The sequence below is a fragment of the Wolffia australiana genome, chromosome 20 (genome assembly GCF_029677425.1).
Source record: "Wolffia australiana isolate 7733 chromosome 20, ASM2967742v1".
Lineage (NCBI taxonomy): Eukaryota > Viridiplantae > Streptophyta > Magnoliopsida > Alismatales > Araceae > Wolffia > Wolffia australiana.
In genome coordinates this window covers 2,566,242-2,589,766 of record NC_135854.1, presented here as the reverse complement: position 1 = coordinate 2,589,766, position 23,525 = coordinate 2,566,242, and the positions used below count along the sequence as shown (strand labels likewise).

General features: G+C 37.7%; 1 protein-coding gene across 1 annotated transcript; it reads left to right on the top strand.

Annotated features, from left to right (window-relative positions):
* The first annotated feature begins 305 nt into the window (after positions 1-305).
* LOC144716293 (pentatricopeptide repeat-containing protein At1g71490-like) lies at positions 306-3,239 on the top strand. The gene has a single exon (XM_078591410.1). It carries the CDS (start codon positions 386-388, stop codon positions 2,453-2,455), a length of 2,070 nt encoding a protein of 689 aa, XP_078447536.1. The 5' UTR covers positions 306-385; the 3' UTR covers positions 2,456-3,239.
* Positions 3,240-23,525: the final 20,286 nt, after the last annotated feature.

The following is a 23,525-nucleotide window of genomic DNA, read 5'->3' as shown; positions in this document are numbered from 1 at the left end:
GAGAGAGAGAGAGAGAGAGAGAGAGAGAGAGAGAGAGAGAGAGAGAGAGAGAGAGAGAGAGAGAGAGAGAGAGAGAGAGAGAGAGAGAGAGAGAGAGAGAGAGAGAGAGAGAGAGAGAGAGAGAGAGAGAGAGAGAGAGAGAGAGAGAGAGAGAGAGAGAGAGAGAGAGAGAGAGAGAGAGAGAGAGAGAGAGAGAGAGAGAGAGAGAGAGAGAGAGAGAGAGAGAGAGAGAGACCCACTTCAAGAGGTTTAGGCCTCTGCTAAAAAACCGGCACGACTCCACTCACAAGTCACAACCCATCCTATCTTATGCAATATCACATACAGAGAGAGAAACAAGTGCAACCCCACAACCACAAAGCGACTCCATGCACGGTATCCATGCATGCAGTCTCCAGCGTTGCTGCGCAGCCAAACGCTCGCCCATCTCCTGCAATCCATCTCCAACCTCGCCGAGAAATCCCTCCTCGGGGAGTCCTTCGCCGCTTACTCCTCCCTCCTCCTCCTCTCCCCTCCCTCTCCTCTCCTCCTCCGACCCATCTCCTCTCTCCTCTCCTGCTCCTCCTCCCTCCTCGCCCTCTCCCCTGCCACCCAGCTCCACGCCCATCTCCTCCGCCTCGGCCTCCATGGCCACCCTTCTTCTACCTCTCGCCTCGTCTCCGTCTACTCCCGCTGCGGCGCTCTCTCCCTCGCCCGCTCCATAGCCGACGCCTCCCCCGCCATCTCCCCCTTACCCTGGAACATCCTCATCTCCGCCTGCGCCCAAGCCTCCCTCCCCAACCTCGCTCTCTCTTCCTTGGCCGCCATGGCCTCCAGAGGCGCCGACCCAGATCGCTTCACCTTCCCCTCCGCCCTCAAGGCCTGCGGCGACGCCATGGATTTGCGCCGGGGGCGAGAGATCCACTCCAGAGCTCTCCAACTCCATGGCCTGGACCTTCTCGTCTCTAACGCTCTTGTCGCCATGTATGGCAAGTGCGGGGACTTCCGCAGTGCCCGGAAGGTGTTCGATGAAATGCCGCAGAGGGACTCCGTCTCCTGGAACAGCATCATCTTGGCTTGCGCCGCTGCCGGGGCGTGGGCGGAGGCATTTGCGCTGTTCGAGAGGATGAGGATTGAGGAAAGGGAGCCCGGGGTGGTTGCGTGGAACGCGATCGCCGGGGGGCATCTGCGGGAGGGCAGGCCGATGGCGGCGCTGGAATTGGCGGTGATGCTGCACCGCCGGAGCCTGGCGGCGGATTCGGTGACTGCGGTGATTGCCGTCACGGCCTGCGCTCAGCTCGGGCTCCTCGGGCCAGGGATGGAGCTCCACGGGGTCGCGCTTCGGCGCCGCCTCCACCAGGCCGAGACTGTGAGGAATTCCCTCATGTCCATGTACATGAGATGCCGTCGCCCGGAGGCGGCAGAAGCTCTGTTTGCCTCGGCAGGCCGAGAGGCGAAAGCGGCTGGAATAACGTCGCCGGTGGTGGCCTGGAATTGCATGGTCTCTGGGTATGCGGCGATGAACCAGGCCGAGGACGTGGCTCGGCTGGTCCGGGAGATGGCCCAGTGGCCTGGGCCTGAGCCAAATTCAGTCACAGCCATGGCAATTCTCTCGCTTTGCGGCCGCATGGCCGACCTCCGCTGCGGGAAGGAGGTCCACGGCTTTGTCGCCAGGCATCTGACCGGAATCCGCCGCCAGCTTGGGAACTCCCTCATTGACATGTACTGCAAGTGCGGCCGCGTCGAGGAAGCCAAGAAAGTGTTTGAATTATTAGCTTGGGACCGGGACGAAGTCTCCTACACGTCGATGATTGCCGGGTTTGGCATGAAGGGAGATGGTGTGGCAGCTGTGGAGTTGTTCTGGGAGATGGTCGCCGCCGACGGGGCGAAACCTGATGGGATTGCCATGGTGGCGGTGCTCGCTGCCTGCAGCCATGGCGGGCTAGTGGCTGAGGCTGAGGAGATCTTTGCTGCCATGGGTACTGACCTGAGGGTGGATCCCAAGTTGGAGCATTATTCATGTATGGTGGATCTCTATGGAAGGGCAGGGCAGCTGGAGAGGGCTGAAGAGCTGATGCAGGGCATGCCGATGGCGCCGACGGCGGCGATGTGGGCGGCGTTGTTGGCGGCGAGCCAGGCGTGGCGGGATGCCGAAGTGGGTGCGAGGGCGGCAGAGGAGCTGATGAAAGTGAAGAGTGAGAACCCTGGGCACTATGTCTTGGCAGCCAATATGTTTGCCAGCACTGGGCAGTGGGAGGAGCTTGCAGGGGTGAGGATGAAGATGAGGGAACTGGGGCTGAGGAAGACACCTGGATGTGCTTGGCTAAGCTTGCCAGATGGTGTCCATGCTTTTGTAGTGGAAGATAGAGACAGTGGGGGTTGGGAGGAGGTTTATCAGTGGCTGGGCCGGTTGTCTGATCATATGAGAGATGCTGGGTACGTCTGTCATCCAGATCTTGGTTATCAGGAATGTTGAAGAGGAATGGAGGGTTTGTCACTGGATACTCTTAGTTTCTCTCTCTCTCTCTCCCCCTCCCCATATTTTTCTCTCTCTCTCTCTCTCCCTCTCTTCCCATCTTTTTCTCTCTATCTCTCTCAATCTAGTTATCTCACGATTTCTTTCTCTTCCTCTCCCTCTCCCATCTCTCTCTCTCTCTCTCTCTCTCTCTCTCCCTCTCTTCCCATCTTTTTCTCTCTATCTCTCTCAATCTAGTTATCTCACGATTTCTTTCTCTTCCTCTCCCACTCCCATCTTTTTCTCTCTATCTCTCTCAATCTATTTCTCTCACGATTTCTTTCTCTTCCTCTCTTTCTCTTCTCTTTTGCTCTCTATCTCTCTCAATCTAGTTATCTCACGATTTCTTTCTCTTCCTCTCCTTCTTCTCTCTCTTTGTCTCATTCTCTCACTCCTCAATCACTCTCCTACCTCTGTTCCTCTCTCTCTCTCTCTCTATCTGTCTTTGAACCTCTCTTTATCTCATTCTCTCATTCAGCAACCTTCATTATCTCGATCCGTATCTCTAGTGATCATTCTCTATATCTAGTTCTCTCTCCATCTTTCTCAATTTCTGTCTTCCTCTCTTACTATTTATCTGTATATCTCTCTCCATTTTTCCTCTATTTCTCTCTCTATCTCTTTCTATCCCGCTGCTCTCTCCATCTACCTATCTGAATCCACTTCTTTCTCTCTTGGAAGTTTACAGTTCCAGGTGGGTTGGTCATCAGATCACTATTCTCTTAAATTGAGAAATCAATTAATCATGTTGTCTATCTTTATAATCTCGCAATATTGGTTTTAAATTGCCTTAATCGGATTAATCAGCTTAATATTCAAGTTTCAGGATTAAAATTCTTATCTTATAGCCTTGAATATAAATTAATAGGTGTGATTCTTCAAAGCCTCCTTCAAGGAACATATTTGATCATCAAATTACTTTTGCAAATGTACTCACACCAAATAGCCATTAACTTTTATTCATGTCCCGAGAGGAGTCCTGATATGTACTCATACTACATATTAAAACCTGTATTCGTTATGCTTCTAAATCAACTGCAGACTTGTCAACCAACATGAGAGGTAAAACAACATAAGATTTGTAGCTATAAAGAAATATGGTCATTGATAAAAATCCTTTGTATTAGTCCAGTTATGTTGATGATGAAGAGTAATCATGATGAGTATCAAGCTTCACATTCATCACATACTTATTTTTTAATGTTTTTTCTGGTGTGATCTAACAAAGACACTTAGTGTAGTATTTATATATGCTACTAATATAATATATTTTATCATTATGTTGCTTGTCAATTGGATTTTCTTCTTCACTGATAATGAGATTAAGTTCAACAAGATGCTTAAGACTGAAAATCAGGTTTTATTATTATTTTACCATGTATCCTATGTTCAAATAAAATGCTTATGGTTAAAATATTGATTTTCCTTATGGCCTTTCATGAAAACATTCTCACTTTTCTGTTGGAAAACAAGAGTAAGGTCAATGATAACTGGAGGGAACAATAATTGATGTAGAACCTCATAAAATATTAGTTTTCTCACATGGGTGTAAATGGATTGATCAAGTTGATCATTGTTGTCTGTGACCGCTTGATGTCTACACACGTACTCTATTTTACCCTGACTTCTTGATTCCAGTGTCCCGGCCCTGCACAATTTGTGCCCTTACTCTTGACATATCCTACAATTTTGTACATATACTATTATCATATCCTGCGCGATTTTCATATCCTACAGTTCACCTTTTACTATGGCTGGCCATAAATTATCCACTACCTGATCATCACAACCCTTGGTACCACTTAATTGGTTCCTCCACTCCTAAAGAACTAATAAGTCAAAATTTCAGAGTGTTTGTTCATTTTGATTTAGAATTGACTAAGGATGTTTATGAAACTATTCCATTAAATTACTCTACAGTAGATATAGGGAAAGGGGTTGATCCAAAATGAGGCAGAAATTAAATTTCTCATTTTTATGAGCTTCAAATTGAGAGAAATGAGAAATGTATTTTTTGGCATTTCTAATATTTTATGGATTTTGATTAATTTTTTTAGAAGCCTTGGTGCCTGTGGAAGAATTCAATAAAATAAATTTATATTATTTTTTATTTTAATAATTTTAATGTAAAATATATTCAATAATGCCTAATTGGTGGTTATTGTCTGAGCACAAAATTGGGCGTTAGGTCTACAGTGGAAAGTGGAAGACTAATCCCTCTACTATGTTTCGAACTTAGCCAAAATATCCAGATATTTTGCCAGGTTCAGAGTGAGTACTCTCTGCTGAGCATCAACGAAGGGGCTGCTCTCACATGAGCCTTCAGCCATGTAGTCTGATAGTGTGCAGTGGCATGCGTACAGCTATAAAAAAAATTAGGGGAAACATCGAATGAATAACATAGATAGAGTTTCAAAGGGAAAATAGTGGAATTTTTACTGAAATTTTAGGGATAAAATTGAGATAAAATGCCAAATCTAGGGAATAGAGAGAAAAAGTGAAGGGAAAATGAGAAAATGGATGGGGAATAATGGAAGTTGATCAGATCTAATTCCTTGGGGGGGGGGGAGGTTCATCTTTTGATCTCTCACTGCCAACTCACTAATCTTGGAATCATCATATTTATCCAGTATAAGCCTTTTTATTGCAAGAGGAGGGTGAACAAGAAGGAAACACAGTAAAGGATAATCTAGAGAGGGAAAAAGACAATTTGCAAAAAAGCATGATTACCAAATTTCCCCTTCTGTTCCCTAAACATTTTTGTTGTCATTTTTCCTAATAGATCATTAGTTCAGGGCTTCTTCACTTGAATTTTATGCTCTTTCTTGGAGGAAGTTAGAGGGGATATTAAATAGATTCAGAACATTGCCCAAGCCCTCTAACTGATTCTTTGAAGTTCAAACCAAAATGCTCCATTTTGGATATCACACAAAATTAGCTTAAAATCCCATTAATATTCATCCCATTTAATTCCTTTAAACTTCGACACACTTGGAGCATGTAAACTAGTCATCACTAGTAAAAAAATCCAGACTTCATACAAGCCAAGTAATGCTAGTCAAAATTGTCTGTGATATGCATAAGATGGTGTTCAAATTAAATTCAGAAATATTCAGATAAGCCAAATAATTTGGAGGGTCTATGATATGCATATAGTCATGATTTAGACATCTAAAATTATAATAAATACATTACCTTATAATCACATTTATCATATAATCACAAACCCCCCAATTATCTTCCCCAGAACATGTTCAAATTTAGAGTGTGTTAACCAAGTTCAATGGTTTCAACTATGTCACTTGAACTGCGATTTTCTTGGAAATTTATTCATATTCATTTGTCATTGTTGTCATCATTGATATGCTATCATCACGAAAGTATCCATAGCATCATACTAAATGTTGAACACATTTTCACCATCTATTGATGCACCAACGAAGCTTACTTGTCTTGCTAAGATTAGGTGAGATGAATATGCCCAAATGAGTGCCCTCAAGTCTAACATCCTGTGGTCTATTGACGCGTGTTTTTTCTTCCATCTCAATCAGGGCACCTGGACTCTTTAAGGGTATTATGCAGATATGTGTGTATTTATCCTTAATTTGGAGCCTTGTGTATATATTCACTGGAATTCCTCTGTAATGATGCCATTGGGAAGAACTCATTGTTGACATTTTATTGGCAGGACTGGATCCGTCTTCACTTAGATTCAGGGGGATCTTTTGTGAGGCATTCTAACCAATGCTCCATCATAATTCTTACCTTGTTTTACAGGTTTCCATGATAACAACCACACCTACCACCACTTCATTGTCTTTTTAGTGCCACTATAGCACAATCTGCTAGATCAAGAGTGGTCGTAGTTGGAGTAGTAGTCAAGATCGCATGTGTGAGCATGTATGGAAAGGTGGTGGTCATGTTTTTATTGGTCATGAGATGATCCATTTCCTCTCATTGAATTTTTTTGTGCCACTAAAGCAGATTGTGCTTCTATGATCATATCTCTTATTGTGACTATGACTCGGGAAGAATGTGATCATTGGTAGGAATTTCAAGTTGAAAAATACATTTGGAGTACTCAATAATGCATGCCTCCACCTCCATCCCAGGTATTATCACTTTATTGCCTCCAATCCAATTTCTTAGCATGTTGAATTTGGGGCATCCACCCATTTGGAAACTACACCCACCCTCTTAACTCACTTACCCTATATTGCCATTGCAAACTGTTATGCATGTATTTCCCTGGAAAATGTATGCCTAATCCTACTTCATACTTACCCCTTAACATAAATTGCTTTGTTCCTACTTTTTCCATGAAACATGTTTCTATTAGTGTAAATACTGATACTTTGCTTTGCACTCTTACCTTCATTCTCTTCCGCTATGTATTTTGGTATTTGAGGATGGGGAAGAGGGTTTTTCTTGTTTGTGAGAGCGGTCACCTTTAGATTAGCTGTGAAGTTAAAATGGAAAATCTTGATTGATGTAAATTATGGAGTGATGAGTGGTTGAAACTCAAGAAAAAATTTTAACCCCCCATCACCCTTACATTAATTTACTCTGGGACTATGGTTCATCAGCATCCTTCGTAAATGATGTTTTGATTATATTTAATCTTTTAACATCCCTAATAATGCATTCATCTCCATCTCTCTCAGCCACATTAAATCCCACATTTAAGGGGCTTCTTTAGACGTCCTAGGGTATCCCAATGGTTATGAACATTGAGGGCGAAGGTGCCTTGATCTGACATAATTAAAAAATCCATTTTGTGCATCAAATGCTTCTCCATCAATCTATCATTCAAGCATTTCTTAAAGTGGAGAAGGATGTACAAGGATCATCTTCCAAGATCCAGTCCTCTTTCTGGTACACCTTTTTTCTTGGTATTATTATTATTTATTACAGGTGACCTACTTGAAGAGAGAGATCATGAAGGAGGAAGAGAAGAAAGAGGAATAGTCCCCTCATGAAATCATCTCCAAACACAAGTGCACACATTTATTTATTCATTCTGAAAACCATAGGCTAGCAAGAGATACATGCCAAAGATTTTAAACCAAGAGAGTCATGGAGGAGAAATATAGGTTGATAATTAAAATATAGAAAGAATAGAGAAAGCTTTTGCATTGAAACACATAGAGAAAGAGTGAGGAAGAAATAGAGAATATATAATAGAGAATGTTCATGGATTCAAACACACAGAGAAAGAGTGAGGAAGAAATAGAGAATAAATAATAGATAAAGTTCATGCATTGAAACACATAGAGAAAGAGTGAGGAAGAAATATAGAATAGATAATAGAGAAAGTTCATGCATTGAAATGCATAGAAAAAGAGTGAGGAAGAAATAGAGAACAAAGTTCATGCATTTAAATACATAGAAAAAGAGTGATGAAGAAACAATGATTAGAAATAGAGTAATATAATCAAGGATTTGAGAGGGGAACCAATAAAAGTGGGATAAATAGAGGGAAAAAGTGAAGAGAAAGGAAGCAAAGAAATAGACGATTAAATTTATATACATCTAGGAAATTTTTTGAGTAAAAAGTGAAGTATAAAGGAGAGAAAATTGTTGATTTGAAGAGAAATAAAGGGAGAGGAAATATTGGTTCGAGGGAGAAGGATAGAGAGAACACAGATTGAGAACAAGGAAGTTTAGAGAGAGAGATCACAGAAGGGGATTTGATTCTTAGAGTGATTATTGGGAATATCTTAGAGGATATCTTAATTAGTGGTCTTTGAAGATAATTTTTCGGCGACGATTACCAAAGGTAACTTATAAGGCTTATAATTCATCATCTCTTTGTGGAACTTCCATCAAGTGATCTTAAGTGAGCTTCTATTTAAGTGATTACTGAGAAATTTTAATGTATATTATTTCCTGATTTCAAATACCCTAGTGGATTTGATTCAAGGTATATTTTAGTGGACTCTCCTTTAAACTCTTATTGGACTTGCATCTAGAAATTATTGGTCACATGTTGAATCTATATTGGATAAATTGAAATGTCTTATCAAGTGAATTTGTTTAAAAGTGGATTAAAAAATGGATTGGCTCATTAGGGTCTTTGCCTATTAAAGAAAATGAAAGGTTGGCTTTGAGATAAGGAAGGGGCTACTACCATGTGTAAGCAGAATCTAAATTACAGATAGTTGTACTATTATTTATTTATAACATCGTTTGAATTATTAAGTTAACTTTGATAGTAATACAATTATTTCCCAAGGAAAAAGATGTGTGGTCAACGGAAGACGATGTATTTGTTATAGTGCAATCTTGATGCTTAAGATGAAGTCCATGAGTATAATAATCAGAATTAGTGAATTATGATGAGATCATAATACATATATCAGTAGTCTTTAAGCATGTGATCTAAATATTATTATTCAAAGTATAATTGATAAGGACATCGAAGTATCTAGATAGAATATCACTATCTAGCTTCACTGATATTGGACCAGTTTGGCCGCTCACATAGCCACCAGTAAAAATATAGTAGGATATATAATGGGTGCTCTTTGAGCATAAAGATTACACTGAATTTATATGTATAAATATCTTAATTACATTATGAAATTTGTCAATCAGGTTGATTCATGTCAACGTTGTGTAAGTGGTCGTTAGATTTGAGACACCACAAACGTCTTCTGGATGGATGCTTTTACTTCGAAAAGTGACCTATGAGTTCCTAATCATAGAATTCTAAACAATCTTAGTTCAGGTGCATCAAGAAGTTCACAAACACAATTGAGTGATCAAGATGGGACTGTCCACCTGAAATATAAGAGGAGACATATCAAGGTAGACAATGTGATGAAGTCCTTGGCCATGGTATTGAAATATATCAAAGACGTCTTCTCCGATGTTTTTAGAACACATCAGTATTAACTGGGATGAATGACTAGGATTTCACAGCTGACCATACCCTAAGTCATCTTAGGAGCTCAAGTGGTTGATGGATTATCCATACACAATAACTGCTGACAAACAGGTTCCATGAGTCAGTCAATACACACTCATTTGTAGCTTGGCACCTTGTGTGCTAGAGAATTGAGTAATGGATTGGGTTAAATCAATGTGTCATTAGTTAATCTATATGATAATATATTTAATTAATTTGGATGTCTAGTAAATTTTATAGGAACATTGGAATCAGTAACTAGACTGATACATGGGCATAGAGGGTCACATGCAGATGGTGTTTTGGATACCAGAAGATATACTTACAGAGTGGGGGGTTTATTAAAAATACCCATACTAGTATAAATAGGGTGAGACCCTGTACATAATTCACCCAGGCCAGAATTGTTCACAAATCTTCTCCTTACCCCCTCTTCTCCCCCTTATCTCCTATCCATTCCCAATGTGTTCATAAGAACATAGAAATGATGAAAGAGTGTGAACAGAGCTTGGCATGGTGAAGGAAGAGATTTGAGATGCCATGGACTGTGTGGATACATCCAGATAATGTACACGTGAGCAGCTCGACATGACTCACTCTAGGATTAAGAAATCACAGATGCAATCATGCCCAAGTTATTTGATTCATGGTTTAATTGATAACGTATTTATTCCGTTACCAGTCTTCCGTTGTAAATGATTTTAAGTTTTCATCTAGAAGCCAACATCATCCCTAATTTGGCATCAATGATGTACTATCCTTAGATGGCAATATTGATGTGGCCCCTTTAGTGCACCTCGATGTTGTGCCACTAAGATGGCACACTAAGGAGGTGTAGCTAAGGGGAGTTATTGACTTGGCATCACTAAAGGGGTGCCACTATGGTGGGGGTACTAAAGTGATGTACCTAAATGACATACTGCTTTGACATTGATAAGGAGATGCTATTGAGGTGGCATCGCAAAGGTGACACCACATAAGGGTATCGTTTACACGGCACGCTTATGTGGTCTCATATCATGGTGTCATTAAGGTCCTAGTGGTGCCTCCAGAACTTTGGATTGAGAGAAGGTATGGAGCATGGAGAAGTTGGTCTCATGAAGCCAAGAATGAAAAACACATAAGGATTAATTTTAAAGTACATTAAACAAAGTAAGGATTCATCTTCTAATTGATCTTATATATGAGCTGATTGCAAGAGATGATGAAAGATATGCGTTAGCATCGTTACCATCCAAAAAATCAAATTTATACTGAATCTCCAAGTGTCATTTTTGTGCTAATAATATAGAGATAATCTAACTATGATCACATATATTTGATCAAAATATTATTGTGATTAAATTTTGAAGTTAGAACAAAATCTGATACTGATCATATTCATGACTCTAATCATATGCTTATCCATATCAAAATCATATTCTCATTAGGATCTAATGCTGATCAGATTCTAATCATTATTGGAATATCTTTGATCAGAATCTGGTGACTGGTCATATTCAGATCACCAATCATAAGCAATTTGAAGGGCCCATCAGCTTGCCTTTGAGAGTTAATCTGGATCTGACTGTGATCAGATTCTGATCATAATATTATGATCTGCATCATATTTTGATGACTATAAGAACCATGCGGATAGATCCATCAATCTTGCATCTGATCTTTATTTATAACTGAGATGTATATTATGATCAAAGGTATGCTGGTTTTTTCATTTATCTACTAACTCTTAATCAGATATATAATATGATATCTGATTTGATAGAGCCAAATTGACAGTCCACAAGGAGCAAGGATAAATCTTATACTCCATTATGAGATTCATTGACTAGGTCCTAAGTCACACAGTTTGTAAATATTCTAAAATTTTATTTCCTCATATTTCAGAATTACATGTAAGTTTTCAAAACCCCAAATTGGATGAACTGATAGTCATACATGATATCAGATATCATCATCCAAAAAGCAAGGCACTAGATACGTTAATGATATCAGATATTAGTGTGATGATATCAGCCTAGATCTTGTCAATTCTGATGATGATGACATTCTCCCTTCAGTTCGGATGATGATATTGGATATCAATTGCTACAATATGAGAATTTATAGATCTGTTATTTTGCCCAATTAGAAGCATAAACCAAAGTATAATAATGTAAATCCTAACTCAGTTACATATAAAGAGAGAAAACCCTAAATGGAAATGACGCGCACCCTTTCCAGAAGATATTATAGACTTTCAATTGGCCTACAGCTTCAAAAGTTCATATAATTTTTAAAAACCCAACATCTGATTATCCGATTGTCTCACATGATATCCCATATTGGCGTCCAAAAAGCACAAGATTGGCGACATTACTGAGATCAGATATTAGTGTGACAAAATAAGCCTGGATCTTGTCCCTTCACATATTGACTACGATGATGATGACATTGTCCCTTCAGGGATCGACAACCTGGGGTACGATGATGATATTGGATATCAATTGCTACAATGCATGTTAGTTTAGGTGGCCATGGAATAACCTAAGAAGGGGGGGAGGGGTGAAATGGGAGACACAGTTATTTTTTTTGGACAGTTTAGGCTAATCCTTAATGCTGTCCGGGGGTATCCGTCCCAAGGTGATGATGTGCCCTAACTGAGTTTGTGTGAACGCCCCCCAAGCAAATCACTTGGAAATAGGGCTGAACAAGGATACCAAGAAAAAAGAAAAAGTCGATGAAGTTTTTTCGTCCTCAACCCTCAAAGGCTTCCACAGAATGATGTTGCTTAATCTTCTTCAACTTAGCCCCCAAAGCCTTAATCTGAGTGATCACAAAGATCTAGCAATAACAGTATATCTCTGAATAATGTATTCTCCTCAACAGCACTTAGTATTGATGGCTACTCAAAATAGTATTCAAGACAATGATCAATTTTAAGTATTTCAACAATAAAACTTTTATGTCAAAATTTTATTAATTCTGAGATAAAGAGTCATAAATATAACTATGGCTTCCCTTCAGTAATACCTCATTGTTTGTGGTCATTATTTCTTCAGTCCTCTTCTCCTCCATGTTTTTCTTTGGATAAAATTCTCGATTCGTGTTTGACCTTTGATGCTTAAAATTTCAATATCTTTTTAAATCCTGTACCAAATACAATGATTCCACCTGGAATAGTTTCATAACATGATTTCACACAACTTTTATTTGACACAAAATATTAAAAAAACAAATCAGAGAAATGTCGAGAGATCAATCTTTCAACGTCCTTTGTTTATTGCTCGATTCCTCCATGTCCAACTTTAAACTCCTATAACTCTTTCCAAACTCAACCAAATGATGCAATTTAAATTTCTTTGGTTTTTTTATGAATTTTATAAACCATTCAAATGTTGAAAAAAAGCTCAAATCAGTATAAAAAATCTGATAAAAATTATAAACTTATCACAGGGTCAAGGATGTGCGAAGTTCGGATCCCAGCCTTCTTTTCTTTGAATCTTGAAATACCCTGCACCAAAAACCACGATTCCAAGTTCTATGGACTTGGATTGATCTTAGAAAAAAATGATCTCTTAAAAAAATGCTCAAAAAAAGGTTGACAATTGCTCCAGGAATTGAGAGATCTCTCCAGCTTTTGGACTTCGATTTTCAAAGGGCAAGGAGAAGGGGGTTTGAAATTAGGGCTCAAAACTGCATATACAAATCTGAAAATCCAAAGGGGCATAATGGTAATCTTTCAAAAGTCTAACAGTCATATTCATTGATTATGATTAAGCAATATCAAATAATAATCATTTTTATTTTATTTTTTATATTTACACTTTTGCCATCAATTCAAAATACCTTTCAAGAGTTAAGAGCAAAAACTAGCCGTTATGCCAAGAACGTGAGATTTAAAATACTATTAAAGTTTTAGATATGTTAACCACATCATTTAAATAAAGATATCACCATTGGATAATAAAATCTTCATGTAATTAATTTTTATTAAATCATCAATAAATTCAGCCTTAAATACTCGAAGGTAGTTATCAAGACTTTGAATAAGTTATTCAACAAATCAAATTAAGATGAAGACAAATTCACACAAATAACTGAACAGTGGTAAAAACTATGTTTATCTTCATTTCATAAAAATACAAGTCCTAAATACATGATTTGACTTTTTTAGTTTATGGTCAAACTAAGTAGCCCTTTAATATATCTAAGGCTCTTATTTTATCTTCACATACAATCAGTCAACCACTTGACTGAGGGCCTATTGTGCTTTGATCAAAACCCATATTGAGGCACGCATCACTTTGAACATTCATCAAAACACACATTAAAGCACTGTGCTAAAAATGCCCTCAAAGCTTAATCTTCAATTCAAATATCAAATGTCAGATGTCAGCTGACGATATCATATACTAAAAATTATAAACTTATCACAGGATCAAGGATGTGCGAAGTTCAGATCCCAGCCTTCCTTTCTTTGAATCTTGAAATACCCTACACCAAAAACCATGATTCCAAGTTCTATGGACTTGGATTGATGTTACCAACAAATGATCTCTTCAAAGAATGCTAAAAAATTTCTTGAAAATTGCTCTAGGAATTGAGAGATCTCTCCAACTTTTGGACTGCGATTTTCAAAGGGCAAGGAGAAAGGGGGGCTTTAAAATTAGGGTTCAAAACTGCATATATGAACTTTGAAATCTGAAAGGGCATAATGTTAATATTTCAAAAGTCCAAGAGTCATATTCATTGATTATGAATAAGTAATATAAAATAATAATCATTTTAATTTTAATTTTTTATATTTTAAATTTTTCCATCAATTCAAAATTTCTTTTCAAGAATTAAGAGAAAAAACTAGCTGTTATGCCAAGGACTTGAGACTTAAAATAATACTAAACTTTTAGATATATTTACCGCATCATTTAAAAAAGATATCACCATCGGATAATAATATCTTCATGCGATTAATTTCTATTAAATCATCAATAAATTCAGCCTTTAATACTCGAAGGTAGTAGTTAAGACATACCCTAAGTCATTCGAGAGTCTCGCACAGATGAAGGATTATACATGTATGATAACCGATGACAGACAAGGTTACATAATATAGTGAAAAGACTTCTCAATATCTTTTTGGGCATGAGTGTAGCTTAGCACCCCACGAACTATAAACCTAACCCATCAATTCGGTTAAATCAATCATCTGTTAATTAATCTATATGTTGATATAATTAATCAATTAGGTTGCAAAATAAATTTTATTAGGCCTTAAACTTATTAACTAGAACTATATATGGGCCTAGAGGCTCACAAGCATAAGACTAAAACGATGTTGGAAGATATACTTTATCTTATGGCTTTGTAGAAAAAATCTTAAATAAGTATAAGTAAAGGGAGACCTATTTTAGCTGCCCAACCAAGCCAGATCTGGGTGCCACCCATTGTCTTCTTTCTTTATATTCTCCATTGTCTTCTTTCTCTTTGATGGTCAGAATAGTCACAAGATCTTCAACGAGTGGTGAACAAGGAGAGGAGATCCAGCGACCTTCTAGTCGTGTGGATACCACTAGATGCCGAGCAATTGATTGCCTTGAAGAAACTCTCCCTAGAAGAAAGCCATGGGTGAAAAAACTTCCCCAAAGGGTATTCATTGCATTACATCTTTTAATGATAATTTATGAAATGGTCTAATGCTTTTTTCTGATGAAAATAAATTTTCATTCATCAAAACTATAGCCCCACAACCCAACATGAAACACCATAAATGACAGTTAAAAATCTATATTATGAGTTATGATCTTAAAATTTTTATATTTTCTTTAAAAGTAAAAAATTGTGCAAAAGTCAAACCTAGAAAAGGAAAATATTAAAAGTGAATTTTAAGTTAATTTATATTTGTAGGTTATTATATTTTTAAGGAATTAAATTTACTTTAATAAAGCCAAACTAGCCAAAATGTACTCGAAATAATTCTAAGTCAATGAAAAATAATTTTCATCTGTAACTAATTTATTTAAAAGTGTAAAAAGTAATCGTTGATTCTAATTAAATACCATTACGCGTGATTCAATAGTGTCACATAATGATTGATGGTGGTTAGTATGAATGGAGTAGAGTGGATGAAGGAAATAGGGCCATTGATTTCAACATATATTGCAATTCATGCACACTGACAAATGGCATAACGAGGCAATTGATAACATCTTATTATCATGGGTTGCGGTGGAGATTGCAACAGATATGTGCCAACAAGTAGTAAACTTGATGGTAGAACGTGGGATGGTAAAACAAACGCTATCCTCAATGATAATAACCTAGGAAAACAAATGAAGACATGAATCTAGAAAAGATAAATATTATACTAACCACATCGTCACATGCCCAATGGGCTGAGTTGTGCATTCTCATGAGTGTTGATCACATTTCCAGTGTTAAGTCCTTTGCTCTTGAAAATCAAGAATGGACTCAAGAGAAATTTTGAATGAGCAAGTAATTCCACTATTCATAGTTAGTAGTAAACTCCAATATTGCCTTTTTATGTTTGATGGGAGGTCTATTTATATTAGACCATGGATGTATAGGATGTAAAGACAAAACTACCATTAAAATTTCGACCCAAAACTCCTTCAAGATCATTAATTATTACAATTTGAAGTTAGATAATTTGTATCGTTAATTTATTCTCTCTCCTCTTTAATTCATGTTCAGAAAGATAATCCATTAATATTCTACCATTTTTGAGATATTCTATGGTCGTCAAGCCAATCACACTATCATTTTATGTTTAGGTTCATTTAAATGAAGTCGCTCAATACATGCAATAACAAGAGGGATTATGATACAATCATATTATCAGTGATTACTTATCTTTTAGTGTGTATTTTAATTTTCATATTCGATGGATACTCAATACAAACATCAAATTATGTAGATAGAATAATTCTATGTCATCCTATTTATACAAAAAGTGTTCTTGATCTTTGTGGCCATTAGCATGGATACACTTAGGCCATATGGTGGGTGTTCTTTAGAGAAAGAGTTTATGGAGTTAACTTGTGTTAATCCCTAAATGGTATTATACCTAAATGTCAATCATGATTATTCCTGTCACAATCTATTGAGTGATCAATTAACATGAGACACCAAGGACATATTGTGCACAGATGACAACATTTTGACTAACATGTACCAATCTTTAATAATGAGATTCAAAGATATTTTACCTTTGAAAATAGAAAGAAGTGTGCAAAGGTGATTAAGTGGTCAAGATGGGATAATATACCCTCGGTATTGGAGAAGATTGACTCAAGACAAAAGATGCATGAAATATTTAGTTGGGTTAGTGGAGATACTGGGGGAGATATTATTCAATGATCACCATTATGCATGGGTAATATCTGAATAACGTATACGGTTTTAACAATTAACCATGCCTTATTTCATTTGGTAATCTCACGTAGACAAAATATAATGCACAAATGGTAACCAACGTCGGTGAAGGTTCCATAAGAGAGTTCAATTCCATAAGAGAGTATGAGGTGTATCTTGGCACCCAAAAGGTTGGAAAATTAATGTATTAATTATGTTAAAATGATCCTTGATTAATAATGTTAATCAACAAATTAGTAAGCCGATATAGTTAATTAGTAAGGTCGATCAATAAATGTTATTGGGGCATTAAAGTTATTAACTGCACAATGATACATGGGTCTAGAGGGTCACACACAAGATTTAAAAGGGTTGATTGACTTAAAGTTGTGAGTATTTTTATGAATTTTGCCTTAAATAAGTATACATGTAGGGGGGCACCCATTTTAGGTACTCATGCTAGCCAAACATAGGTTCCCCTCCCCATTTATTCCTTTCAACCCACTAAACTCATTTCATTTATCAAGACTTGATTGTGAGTAGATCAACCAGATCTTCAATAAGAATTTTATAAAAAGACGAGATCCATCATCTCATTGATCGTGTGGATACGTCTCGAGGCCAGCCAAGTGAATGGCTTAAAGAGATTCTCCCGAGGAGAAAGTAAGGGTAGAACATGTTCCACATAAGGTGATGTAAATATTGATAAAATTATTTCCTCTTTATTTTTATGCTTCAAAGATGGATCAAGCCTGAGAAAATCCAACAACATGTCCCTTGATTTTGACATAAACTGTAAACCTTTAGCATAAAATTATGTCTACTCAAACATACGTAGATATGTGTAATTGATTTTTCCATAAAGCTATCAGTCATTAGGTGTTAAGATCCATGCGTCCTATTTCACTCTTCCACGTGTACGTATGAAGGATAAAACATAAGACAATTGCCACACAATCATTCTTTATTTTCCTTCATCAAATCAAGTGATGCCACATGTTGTAAGAGTTAGTGGACATTTGTTATGAAAAAAATTTAGATATTTTTTTCTTTTAGCTGTGCACTGTTCAATGTAAAATAAATAATAAATTAATTCATCGAATAACACACATTAACGATTGGCTACATCTAATGGTTGCTTAACGCCAATCATTTGCCACAACCAATGGTTTGCTAATTCCAATAATTGGTCAGAAAAATAAAAGTAGTTAATAGGGTAATATGATAATATTTACATATTTATTCACATTAAAGGATTTTTCTGACAATGTATTCTGAAATAAAATAAACTTTTGAGTCATAATATTGTTTTTACTGAATCATTTGACATTTCATACATAAAAATATGATTTTTTAAAAGTTAGAATATGTGTAAATTTATCTTTGGGTTTTATATTTAAATTTCTATGAATTATTAATGCAATTTTGGATTTAGTTTTACCGTGCCACCTGTCACTACTTGATTTTTCAAATGAAAACCAACACTGATTACGCTGAATGATTAGCGACAACCAATCATTACAACTTGTTAATGATTGGCGACAGCCAATCACTAAACCTTAGTGATGATTGGCATCAGCAAATCATTAAAAGCAAACCGTTATGGCATTGCTATTAGCAGTGTCATAATGGAATTTAATATTGAAAGTTCTATTTCTTATTTTTGAATATCAAGGTGTTGGTGTGGCCCAAAAAAAAGTTATTTCTCTGGAATAAATACAATGCGGACACCAAGGAAAGTAAAATTTTAAAAAAATCTTTCTTTGATCCGTCAATAATAGTGGCGTGGCTGATGTATCACGAGAAAAGTCACATGCACATGTCCTCTTTTTTTTTAACACATGTTGATGTGATGCACTCTGGAACACCGCCAAGGCACACGTGCATTGACTTTACTATATGTTATAATGCATATTATTATACTAATATTATAATGATCTAGTTTTTTATTTTCCAAGATGTGACACGTGTGACAGGAGCTGTTAATTGAGGATGACACATGGTAATCTGAACCAATGATTCCATTTAATACCATGTTGAGACAGAACTCTAAAAATGACATGACATCACTAACGATAATGAAGAGAGAGCTCTTTGGATTAAATCAACAAATAGGAATTATCCAAATTTAGGGCCTAATGTCTGACGATCCAAAACTCCAATTGAGCTAAATTTTTTGGGTTATCTTTGTCTTTATGTCCTCAATCCATCCAATATATTTGGATCTATAATTGAGTGTGTGATCTTTGTAAAAAACCTCTTTTAGCTTACTTCTCCTTGGGCGGCAGAATGAAAGAATATGAAGTTTTCAAGGTCCATCAAGAGTGCTCTTGGTTTATTTAGTTCTTGGAGAAGTGGGGAGGATGAATTGCATCTAGAAGATGAATTGATCCCAAGAGAACATAGGGATCTAAGCTCTGTCTCTTGTCTTAGATTAATCGTTCTTCAACATGTTCAAGGAGGTAGATCATTTCCATCATCATTATTCACCATGATCCATCATTCATCATCTATCATCATCTCGCATCCACGTCGCGTATCATCTGCATCATCACAATGTCATTATGTGTTCCTCAGTCAGCCTCTACTTACACTATCTTCACCACTACATCTCATCCCATTATCTCTATCATGTTTAACCTTCAAAACCTCCTATCTTATATAAAACCTAATTTTACTATTAAACCATGAATCAGATATTTCCCTTTGGTTCTCATCCTGTCTTATCGTCACCTCCTTACATCTTCAATATCCTACTCTCTTGTTTTGAATCTTTTCGTTCACGAACCACTTTTTACCACTTGTGGCAAGACTCATCTTACTCTTATTAAATACTTACTCTCCCAATCTCTGATCACCATCTTCATCTTCGCGCTACCTCTTATTTGCATTTAGACCCTATTATGCTCTCAAATTCACCCTATAGAGAAAGCTATTTAGACCCTATTATCTGTAACCTATGGAGACGGCCTTTGCTCATTACTAACTAATCAAATTATTTTATAAATAAATGCTTTTAAATTATTATTTATTTCCCTGTACAGACTTTGCTCATTACTAAATATTCAAATTATTTAATAACTAAATGTTTATAAATTATTATTTATTTCCCTGGATGGCCTTTGCTGAAATATCAATGACAAATTAGTGTCCTAAAGTTGAGTTCATCAGAAACCTAGATGAATCTAATTGACACATCTGGAAATCTGGATTAAACCAAATAAAAGGGTGCTTTCAATTAGAAATATATTTTTTGACTTATTAAACCACTCAAGCATAGTAAAATTGGAAAACATCATAACACCATTCAAAAAATATCATTACTGCCTAAAACTATCTAGATAAGAAAAATAATATATTCCGACATGTAAAATTAGTTTATTTATGAATTTAATGAGAAGAAATACAGTCAAAGTACCATAAATTGGGGAAATCAGTGTTTCATTCAATAATATGGTAAATCATTTCAAATTACATTACAAGCATATATGATCATTTGAATGGTAATAAACATGTAAAATACATAAAATTAGAAGGAAAGTAATATATTATTTGTGATAATGAAAGTACCATAATGAGTTTGAACTAACTCAAGTAGATACTTAAATTAGGGGAAAATGACCTAAACATTTTATTGAAAGTCTGAAATTTGAGAAATTCACGTTAGAATTTGACTTGAGTAATATTTTGTTCATGAATGATGACGGGTAATTTTATTTGGATTTTTTATAGAGAAACAGAGGAAAATATTTGGAATCTACAGCTTGTCATGTATATGTAAAAAGGGTGAATTCACATCTGATATGAGGATTGAGATAAAGTGTTTTTGAAAAAAAGCTTTGGTTTAGGATGAGGACTTCATGTTGGTGGGTTCTAAAGGCATTGATCTAGATGGAGATGAGGGTTCCATGCAGCGGAAAACTCATAACAGAATCGTAATAGTATCATTAAAATGATTACATGAATTATCTCGGCACGGATCACATCCTTGATTTCTTATGCCCTAGAGCGAGACGAGTTGAGTTGCTCAAGTGTGTAGTCTTTGGAGATATCTATGCGATCTTCGGCACGTCGAATCTCCTCCTTCTCGTTGATGATCCCCATTCAATCTCCGTCAATGTCGTTACGGGAATGGAGAGGAGTCATGGGGAGAAGGAAGAAGAATGGGGAGGCCCCTAAAAAATTATGGCATGGGTGAATTTCATTCAGGGCCTTTTCCTATTTATACTAAGTGGGTATTTTTCATAAAAACCCCCAAAACTTAAGTATATCTTCTGACATCCAAAAGAACATTTACGTGTGACCCTCTAGGCCCATGTATCAGTCTAGTTAACAAATCGAGCAGCCCAATAACCTTAATTGGCCTTCCAAATTAATTAACTATATCATCGTATAGATTAATTAATGTTGGATCGATTTAGCCTAATCGGATAGGTTGAATCTCTAACACAAAGGGTGCCAAGCTACACCTTGTGCTCTAGAAGATACAATGGAGTGGGTATCAACTTACACATGGAACATGTTCGTCATCGGTTATCGTGTATGTATAATCACTCCTCCATTTTACGCTCCTAGGATGACTTAGGGTATATTCGAAAATCCTAATCGGTCATTTGAGTTAGTACTGATGTATTCGAAAATCGCCGGAGAACTCTTCTCTAATATTTCACTGTGTTGGCCAAGGACTTCATCACATCATCTTCCTTGAGCTGTCACCTCTTATTCCGAAGGTGGACGATCCCATCTTAACAACTCAATCATACTCGTAAACTTCTAAATGCAACCGGACTAAGACTATTTAGAATTCAATGATTAGGGACATTAAGGATATATGTCCATCTACAAGACGTCTTTGGTGTCTCAGATCTAGGGATCACTTACACGACCGTGATGTGAGTAAAACTAATTGATAGTTCAGTATAATACCATTTAGGGATTCATATTGATCAATTCAGTTATCTCTTTCCAATAAGACCATCCACTATATATCCTTAGTGTCTTCACACTAATGGCTAAGGGACGAGCCATACTCATAATATGAGTGAGGCTAGATAGTGCAATTCTATCTAGGTACTTCGATATCCTTTTTGAGTATCCTTCGTATATGAATATTTAGAATATATGTTTGAAGACTAATGATCTCCGTATTACGATCTTATCATGATTCATTAAGTCCGATGATGTATTCATGGATTTCATTATATGCATCATATGTGCACTATAATGAATATGTTTTATCAATGAACATGGAACGAGATATTGAATGTGCTATTGGCTTGCCGACTACATATATTTCTAACCCATGTATTATAACAAAGCGGAGAGTTGAAAGTAAGGGTATGATGTGAACATTATTAATTTGGATTTTGAGTTGATTTGAGAAAAATATCGCAAAACTGAATTATAATTAAATTTAACAAATTACAACAATTTGATGAGAGATTTATATTGAGTGAATAGGACTGAAGCAGAGGACAAGTGACTCACTGACTAGGACTTTTTAAAACTTAGAAATAAGTGGTTAAGGATGTAGCATCAAGGATAATAACCAGTAGAATCTATTGGAGTGGACCTTCTAGGAGATGACACATTGTATTCTTACCCAGCTTTGAGGCCTAAGTTCAACTCTAAAGACTAGAAGCTCTAAGTTTCAAGGCAAGATCTATGTGAATTCTGTGAATTCACATTCTACCATTATTCATAGGACTAAACCATTTTCAAATGTAAAAGGATTATTATTTAAAATCAATAATTAGCCTCGTAGTTATAAGGATATGATTGTCTCCCCCCACAAAAACCATTTACACACCCTTCTAAACCACCACAAAACAAAACCCTCCACTTTGTGAACAACACCATCTGTTGAAGCCACTCCGGTACAGCTGTAGCCGCCAGCCGCCGTCACGCCCGTGACCGTAGTCATAGCCGCAACCGCCAGCAGCGGCTACGTGCCTCGCCGCCGTCATGCCATCGTGCCCCCGTGCCTGGCCGCCGCTGCGCCACCATGCCTTGTTAACGTCGTGCCTCGCCAACGCCATGATGTCGCACCATCGCGCAGCCGCACCCTGCTGCCGCCGTGCCTGGCCACCGTCGCGCTGCCACGCCGCCACACCATGTTGCCGCACCACCACTCCTTGTTGCCGCGCCCTGCCGCTACTGTTCCGCTACACTGCCCCACTCTGCCAACGCCGCACTGCAAAACCCTATCGTTGTCGCGCTGTCACCGTGCCACCACCGCGCCGTGTTGCTACCGTTCAGCCTCGCCGCCTGCGCTCTATCGTCACTGCGTCCTGCTGTTGTTTTACTTTGCCGGCGACGAGCCCTGCTGTGCTAGTCGTTGTGCCCCCCTTGCCGCTCCCATCGTTGCGACCGCAGTCACGCCCGTCGCCGCGCCTTATTGCGCCACCACACCTACCTGCACTGTCATCGGGACTACATGCAGCTCGCCTTCTACTGCCGCCGAATCAAGCGTTGCTTGCATCTACCACTACTGGTATGTTCTAAACTCCCACTTAGAGTTATATTATTTCATATAGTGACTCCGAAATGTTTTCTCCACTACCGGGGTTAGGTTAGTGATAAATAGGAATACATCAGTGGGAATAAGTTTCTATCAGTACGATCTTGGTTGGCGCACGAGCGGCAAAGTCGTACTCGCACTGTCCACCCTCAACCCATCGTCCAGGTCATCAGGAGCCTAGTGGCATTCCAAGGTCACACTTACCGTAGGCTAGTGGTCATTGGTGTCCGTCGACGCCGGATTTATAC

Excerpts from the sequence above, each read along its gene's own strand:
- LOC144716293 (XM_078591410.1), top strand. The coding sequence starts at position 386 with ATGCAGTCTCCAGCGTTGCTGCGCAGCCAAACGCTCGCCCATCTCCTG.